Here is an 8,649-nt window from a genome sequence, read left to right as displayed (position 1 = left end):
GGACAGAGATTCATTATGGTTAACTACATATCAAGAGACTTGCTTTCCCACATAATTTCCAACCAATGTTGTGGACCATATCTGATTAGATGCAATACTTAATTTTTGCAAATATGTTTAGAGTGAAGAGATCATAAACGGTTTTACAAACTAACATAAACAGAGGTTTTACACAAATATATATTGGGTATCTAGGGATTTCGAACCTCTGCCCACATTGGTAAAGATGGAAGAGCTCAATCAATTGAGCTATATATACCCCGACCGGCAATATTAATTGGATTATTCTTAATTTACTAAAGACTCCTCTAATCTTAATTTGTTTCATAATATTAAGACAGCTTGTGACATTAGTTAATTAGTAAAACACTTTTTTTCTTTCTTTCTTAAAAGCATGTAGAAATAGCATTGTTTTACTTTTACTTTTTTACAAGTTAATGATTCAATTAAGCTTGTTAACTCAAAAAGTCAAAGCTCTCTCAGAACCCAAACCCATGCAGCAAGATTGGTCCATACAATCAATGGCGCTGGTTCGAGTAGATGATGATGATGGTGTTCCTGTGCATGTGTACCTTTTTGTACTGCATGATGAGAATAAGAGCAAGACCCCAAGCAAATGGAAAGGCGTGACAAGTTTGCCATCATAAAAACCACTTGGTTGTTGCATGGCAACATAATCTTGCCCCCGAAAAGGTGTTAGTGAAAACCCTCCAAAATTCAAACTCCATTTGCCTAATTACCATTTAACCTTTATTCGGCCCATTTTCTTGGGTTTAGCAACATTCAAGTCTGTGTTCCCACTTCCAAGTCCAACATAACTTCCTGTTTCTTCTTTTTTTCTTCTACTTTTTTGCATCTTTTTTTTTTTTATTTTTTATTTTTTATTTTTTATTTTTTTTATAATGTGTTTCATTGCGGTGAATAAGTAAAACTTTAAAGTAATTAATTAGGGTTAGTTTGGGTCAAAGGGAAAGATAATTAGGGCATTTCTTGTGAACCCAGCAAAAACCCTAATTAGATATTACTTGCCCTTTTCTTTTTTAACTTGTTGATGTCTCCTTGTGGTGAATAAGTAGAACTATAGGCTAATTTGGATCAACCAGAACAATTAAAGACATCCACATTGAACTTGGATAAGTAGGGTTTCAAACGTAAGATCATATACGGAATTTCTTGTCAACCAATAAAATACAAATTCCCTAATTAGATCATCACATACCTACCACTATGTCCATATATATACTTATGTATAGACAGTACTTAAACGTATTTACTGCTTCTGTTTGTAATAATTTAGCATAAACTATAAAAGAATCGTAGCTCATAATTTATTTCATGGGAGGTTCCTATTGAAGATAAAAAGATGTACTGAAATTCTATTGCATCATCCTTGTGTTTGAAACAGATCTATATATGCATTTTTTTACATGATAATCACCAATACATGCATCATCCTTGTGTCTCACGTTTTATTTTTGTTTAGCATTAGTTATGTTCTGAAAGAGATCTTAAGTTCAAATCCTAAACAATAAAAAAAAAATTGCTTTAAAGAAACGAAAGCGATTAGTTCAGAACTTGAAGTTACGTTGTGAAATGAATGATAAAAATATGTGTTGAGCTGATATAGATAACTAATTTTGATAACGAAAAGGAGACATGTATTTTTGGCTAGAATAAAGGGCTGAAGGCTTTGGCCAAAATTTATCGTGCATTAAATTCCTATGCAGTTTAGCATTTATAGCTGAAATTGATGGCTTCAATTCTGTTCCTACCAAACCAAATACGACCCCCAACTGAGAGTTTTAACATGTGAAAGCTTTAATCATTCTTGAAATCTAGTGCCTTGCACATATAGAAAAGCTCAAGTAATTTATAATTCAATTTTAGCTTTCAAATTAACATGTTGTGTTGATGTCCAAATCTGGATACAACTTGTGGGAGGTTGAGAAGTTCTGTTATCTTCGGTACGTAGGTTGGGTGGAGATCTTTGGCAAAGGACGTAAGATTTGCAAAGGAAAGAAAAGAGCGATCATCAAGACCTTAGCACCGGTTTATTTCTTGTATATTTATATCTTTGGCGAGTATATATCGGCACGCATGATCATCTATGCAAAATGTGTCACAAAATTTGAGAGTTCACATGAGCTAACATATGCACACACTCACATGTTGCTAAATTATGGATATCCAGGATATGCAGGGTTCAAAGTCTTTGTTGCCAAATTTGAATATTCAGTTTGTCTTTGCAATTTCCACACTCCAATCTGACTGAAATTACAGAAATTTTAGCTCACATGGGGATTTGCTGGAAATTGACATATCGAGTGAGTTGGTAACCACCATATAGCCATAAGGAGACTTCAAATTTCAAGCCACAACCAAAAAAGAGAAAATTAAATTAAAATAAAATAAAAACAAAGACAGAAAAGCAGGGAAAGCCCTTTAAAACTGCCACCAAACAATGCCTTCAATTCCACAGCAAAATTAAATAAAACCCATAGAGAAATATTGCGTACACAGGCTGTAAGCAAGCATTGCCCCTCTACCCACTTGAAACAATGGGGGTAGTCAAACAATGCCTTATGGCCGTGATTAGCGCCTCGAATTGCATTTCGACCCAAACACGCCATTATAAAAAAAATAAATTAAAAAAGGAATTTGCGTTTTAGTTAACTTCTTAATCGTGGCGCAAAACCAGCAGAATACCGTGACATCTGTTCCCGTGAACGTCCGTACTCTCTCTCTCCTCCATAACGGCCGCTGCTGACGTGGCAAGAAAAGGCGTCGGTCGGATAGGCCTGCGGTAAAATGTTAGTTGGGGGTCTCGCAGTAAAAAGTAAAAAGGTTTACGTATAGAGGGGCTGTGTTTGTTTGGGTGAGAGCAGTTAATGTTGGTGGTGGGGGTTGTTTGGTTGTTGCGTTAGAGTGAACCTAATCCCGGGGAGTCAAAAAAAATCAACACTGATATTGGTGTTAGTTAGATAACTGTAAACGACTAAACGGCGTTAAAGAAAGGAGTGGGTGCACAATGTGGGTGTCTATATAAATGGGAGTGATTGTGTGAGCTTCCTCATTCTCTGACTCACACTTGTTTTTCTCTCTGCTCTCTGCTCTCTGCTCTCTGCTCTCTCTCTCTCTCTCTCTCTCTCTCTCTCTGCATTTCACATTCATTTCTTGGCGTGTCTTTAATTTCTCTGCTCCACTTCACATTCTCTCCTCACAGCAACACAGAGAGAGATTGCAATGGCGGTGTTTGAGAGTAAGAGATGGGTTACTGGTGCTTTCTTGGCGGTGCTTCTCGTGCTTTGCTTCGTTGCTGCAATTGCTGAGATCTCTGGAAACAGGTTTACTTTTGCTTCTCTTTCTCTCTCTTTCCACTTCTCTGTTTCTATGGGCTTATTTGGTTGAGTGGAATTTGAGTGAGTGAGGCAAAGGAGTGCTTTGCTACTTGAAGAGAAATGGGGTTTCTTAGTGGAAAAATGGAGCTACATTCGATGTACTTTAGTAGAAATTACAGGTTTCTAGAATTTTTGCCGACCCCATTTGTCATGGCATTTTCCGTTTCTTCCTTAATTTCTCTTCTCAAAGTAGCAGAACAACAAGAGCTCACTTGGACCTTAAAGAATAAGAATAAGAGAGAGAGAGAGAGAGAGAGAGAGAGAGAGAGAGAGAGAGAGTTCTTGAACTTGTCCGTACAAATGGGGGTGTTTGGTTATTTTCTGTGCTTGAATTTCATGTCATTACCTTTTATTTATGTTTTTTTTTAATTTTGGAATTTTTTCTCTGCAGAAATGGAGGAACAGAGGAGTTGCAGAGCTCAAGCAACTCATCAATGGCGGCCAGGTCCGTAACCCAACCAAAAACCCCTCCCAACGTTAATTCTTTCTTTTATTTTTTATTATTTGTTCTTGTCCACGTGGATGGATCTAAACCGTTTCGCTTGTCTCCTCCTCCCGTTTAAGCCGTTGGATGATTCTGTTCTGTTCTTATCCCAACGGCATATAACAATCTCAACCGTCAAGATTTGGATCTAAAGATCTGGGCCGTTTATTCCGTTATGTTTGTTCCCCTCGGATTCCCACTCTCTGTGGCTTCTCGTTTTACTACATTTCCATAATTGCCCTCAGCCAATACACTTAATTCCACATCTGCCCTCTCGCCGACTAGTTTTTTCTTCCCTCTGCACAAAAAACGCCCCCTAACGGTTTTTAGTCGACACTGTCTGCCCCTCAGCTATGGCCTCGAGCACTGCACTCGTACACACTCTGAATCGTGCTTTCCATAGCCGTGTGTCTTTTACTTTTCGTTTCCTACTCGCTTCCTGCGAGTGAAACGTGTCACTCTCTGATTCGCCAATTTTTTTATCAGTTTGACCCAACCCAACGGTTTTGTTTGGTGACAGTGAATGTTTTGGAGGTTTATGGTTTATTGGGTTTTGGTAATTTTTCTGGGTTTGGTTTTTGCTCAATTTTTTGTTGTTGCTTAATTGGTTTTTTCAGGGTGGCTGAGGATGATGAGAGCTTCAATAAGCATGCAGTTGATGACCCAGAGGAGGTTGTTGCCATGGTTGACATGTGGGTCTCTCTGATTCTCTCTCTCTCTCTCTCTCTCTCTCTCTCTCTCTCTCTCTCTTAACTTTTATGTGTCACCACTGTGTATATTTTCTGGTATGAGCATGTGACTGTGAAATGCACATGGGGTATAATAAAATAAACCAAATTTTATCTCAAAAGAAGAAAGAGAACTGAGCAGATGAACAGTTGACTGCATTCACTGATGAGAGGTTTTGGTGGGTGGTGTAGCTAGCTCTTATGAATTTGGACCTAACCCAACTGACCCGATTGGCAATTTCAATTAACTCAGTTTCTAATTTTGCAAAAGCCTGAAGTTGTTTGCATTCTCATGAATTGGCCCTGCCTTCTATTTATGCCATTTTCACTTTGCCTTTTCTGTCATATGCACTGTAAATGCTTGAAGTTGTTTGCATTATGCATTTTCTACTTTCCCTTTTCTGTCGGTCGTATTTTTCCCTGGTCCATGTTAGACTTGGCATATACTTTCTCTTTTCCACATGCCTCTTTCCTTGTCTAAACATACACTATGTCCTACATTTGAAGGGTACCAAGCTTTTAGCTTTAGGTCTGTGTAATGAATTTGATAGTGTCTAGGACACACCACCTATTATAATTGCTGAGTGTTGGTCGAAATTTGATTTGTATATGCATGTCTATGTCACAGATTAGGCCAGCCAATAAAGATGCTATGGGATTTTTACACCCCTCTTTTCCTTGCTTTTAATGATCCTTGGTGTTACTATTATTAATCTATTTTTTAAATCTTTGGCTGTAATGATTTTGATATATTCAGATCTTATAGACTCAGGTCGCATTTTGGAACTTTTAACCAAATGTGATAGGTTTCACCCGTGTGTGCTGCCAAAACAATGATTAGAAGGATAACATGTACTCTGTTTCTGTTTCTGGGCCAAAATCAAGAGAGCAATTTTCTATCCGTTACACTGAGCAATTTTCCTCACAAATGGACAAAATACTTGCTTTTTCCCCTCTTCATGTGCTACCCTGTCATGTAGTGACTCAGGTCACTACTCAGGTTTTTGCCAAATACATTACATGACAAATGAAGAAACTAGGGAGAAATTGCCACCACCAACATCCCAGTAGAAATTACTTTTAACTTTTTAACTTTTTAGAGTATGTTTAGGCAATAGTTCTTTTTAATTGTGGAAGAGCTTTTGTTTGAATTATGATGAAAGAGCTTTTGTTTTTTACAATAATGTTGACAGTAGAAAGAAACACTGTTGATATTGCAGGAGTATCCGAAACAGCACTGAGAGAAGGAAGCTGGGCTTCTTCTCATGTGGAACTGGCAATCCAATTGATGACTGCTGGCGTTGTGATTCAAACTGGCAGAAAAACCGCAAGCGTCTTGCAGACTGCGGCATTGGTTTTGGCAGAAATGCCATTGGTGGTCGTGATGGTCGCTTCTATGTTGTCACTGACCCTGGTGATGATGATCCTGTTAACCCCAGACCCGGTACTCTTCGCCACGCTGTCATCCAGAACGAGCCTCTCTGGATTGTGTTCAAGCGAGACATGGTGATACAATTGAAGCAGGAGCTCATCATGAACAGCTTCAAGACCATTGATGGCCGCGGAGTCAATGTTCACATTGCTAATGGAGCATGCATCACAATCCAATTTGTTACAAATATCATAATTCATGGTCTACATATCCATGACTGCAAGCCCACAGGAAATGCTTTGGTGAGGAGCTCTCCATCTCATTTCGGGTGGCGGACAATGGCTGATGGTGATGCTGTCTCCATCTTCGGGTCCAGCCATATATGGGTTGACCACAATTCTCTCTCCAACTGTGCTGATGGTCTTGTTGATGCTGTCATGGGCTCAACTGCAATTACCATTTCCAACAACCACTTTACCCACCACAATGAGGTCTGTAAATTCTTCTGAATCTCTAATTACTATTTACTTCCATGTGTTTACTTTTCTGTTTTAATCTTGACATTGATATCTATGCTATTGAAAACCAGGTGATGCTGCTGGGCCACAGTGACTCTTATACCAGAGACAAGGCAATGCAAGTGACAATTGCTTACAACCACTTTGGGGAGGGACTTATCCAAAGAATGCCAAGGTAAGTCTTCAGTTCAATAATGAAATCGGATTGGCTTATTGACAGCAGAAATGCAATACCAATTTGTTGCACCGCGACTCATTTTTGGTTCTCATAAGATTAAGACATGGACTATGGACAATGCAGGTGTAGGCACGGGTATTTCCATGTGGTGAACAACGACTACACTCACTGGGAAATGTATGCCATTGGTGGAAGTGCAGAGCCCACCATCAACAGCCAGGGCAACAGATATGCTGCTCCAACCAACCCCTTTGCAAAGGAGGTAATTTAGTCCTAATCATATTTCCTTGTCAACTAATGGTTGTTTGCTATGAATCATGATGAGGTTCACATACTAACTGATTGTTGATGATAAATTTGCATTTTAAAGGTTACCAAGAGGGTCGAGACACCGACAACCCAATGGAAGAGCTGGAACTGGAGATCAGAAGGAGACCTGCTTCTGAATGGTGCCTACTTCACTCCATCCGGAGCTGGAGCTTCAGCAAGCTATGCCAGGGCCTCAAGCTTGGGAGCCAAGTCCTCTGCCATGGTTGGAGCCATAACTTCAGGTTCTGGTGCACTCCCCTGCCGCAGAGGCCATCCTTGCTAGTATCTCATTTCCCATTTTTACCAATTATATAGCTTCTACCCAATTTCCACATATTCCATCAATTGAATTCTACCCTTCATCTTTTCCTATTTTAAAAAAATTTGGCAAGTGTACATTGATTTACACATGTCATTATATCGTCCAATCCATTTGCCTCCCTCCACATTGTCTTTCTGTTATTGGTCAACCTCGGTCTGCTTCAACTGAAAAATACAATGCCATTTTTAGGAGCAGGTGCAGAAGCGTTGTTCATATTTTTTTTTCCTTTTGCCCCTTTCTCTTTTTGTTTTCATTTTGGTCTCATTCTGTTTCATCCCATCATGTTCCAAGTTCTGACCACCGTTTGTGTGTCTATCTTCTTCTTCCTCCCAGTGTCAGTGTTTTTGTCTGCATACATTTGGGTTTTATAGGATATGAATGATTTTGTGGGTTTTTCCTTCTTCTTTTTTCTTTTGTCTAGAGTCTTACAAGCAAGCAAGCAAGCAATAGTATGATATGAATGTCAAATTTGAGTTTATGAAAGGACGACTTTGTTTTAGTCAATAGAGCATAGCAGCAATTGCAGTGATGATTTGTTCCTTTTTCACTTTTTAAGCTTTTTTTCTTTCTTTTTTCCTTTGGCAAATGGCAATGGAAGCAATCTTTTACTTTTGGTTGTGTAATTGTGATTTCTCTTTTTCTATCATTATGCTCATTATATCAGTGTTTGTTTCTCGTTATTCTTCCATCCCATGTGCTCTCCCAAACACACCACATGACAACAAGTCATTTACCAACCAAACCACCATAATCAAATCACCTTTTTCTTACCACTATCATCTTTACCAAATGATGAATTACTAGACGCAATTGTTTAATGGAAGAAAACAATAATCAAGTTAATCATGAAATAAGGGCATGTTTAGAATTGAACCCACCATCATCCATGACGATCTACTCCACATAACATCTCCAAATGAGAAATTAAAATGGTTTTCTAAAAGAGAGTTATTACCAAAAGAGGGCAATTCGGAATCCCTTCTTTCAGGTTGTGAATAAGAACCGGTGGCTAAATAGAATCAGATCCTAATGCTTGGTTACGATCTCATTCAGGAAATGCAAGTCATATATCTTTACGGTTATTTGTGGATGGAGGAGAAATTGTTATATCCCAAATACAAACAAACCAATGCTGAGAAAGAAAGCAACGTCAAGTGCAACAAAATATCCCTAACGGATATATTCTGAACACTATGCAAGAATGTGCATCAGTTTCAGTGACCCAAATTAATTTCCATGCGGTGTCCCAAATGCCCCACGCCCCACTAGGAATTTGTGGGGGCAAGAAAAGAAATAAATGTTTGATTATGGCCTCCCCCCTAACATGCAGTGGCTCAGAG

At 38.8% G+C, this 8,649-nt stretch overlaps 1 protein-coding gene across 1 annotated transcript; it reads left to right on the top strand.

Annotated features, from left to right (window-relative positions):
• Window positions 3,063-7,983, top strand: LOC18789892 (probable pectate lyase 8). The gene is made up of 7 exons (XM_007222098.2): window positions 3,063-3,344; window positions 3,790-3,843; window positions 4,500-4,574; window positions 5,831-6,473; window positions 6,572-6,675; window positions 6,802-6,940; window positions 7,049-7,983. The coding sequence occupies exons 1-7, from the start codon at window positions 3,244-3,246 to the stop codon at window positions 7,268-7,270; spliced, it is 1,338 nt and encodes a 445-aa protein (XP_007222160.1). The 5' UTR covers window positions 3,063-3,243; the 3' UTR covers window positions 7,271-7,983.

Source organism: Prunus persica, chromosome G1 (assembly GCF_000346465.2).
Source record: "Prunus persica cultivar Lovell chromosome G1, Prunus_persica_NCBIv2, whole genome shotgun sequence".
NCBI lineage: Eukaryota > Viridiplantae > Streptophyta > Magnoliopsida > Rosales > Rosaceae > Prunus > Prunus persica.
This window is presented reverse-complemented; position numbering and strand designations above follow the sequence as displayed.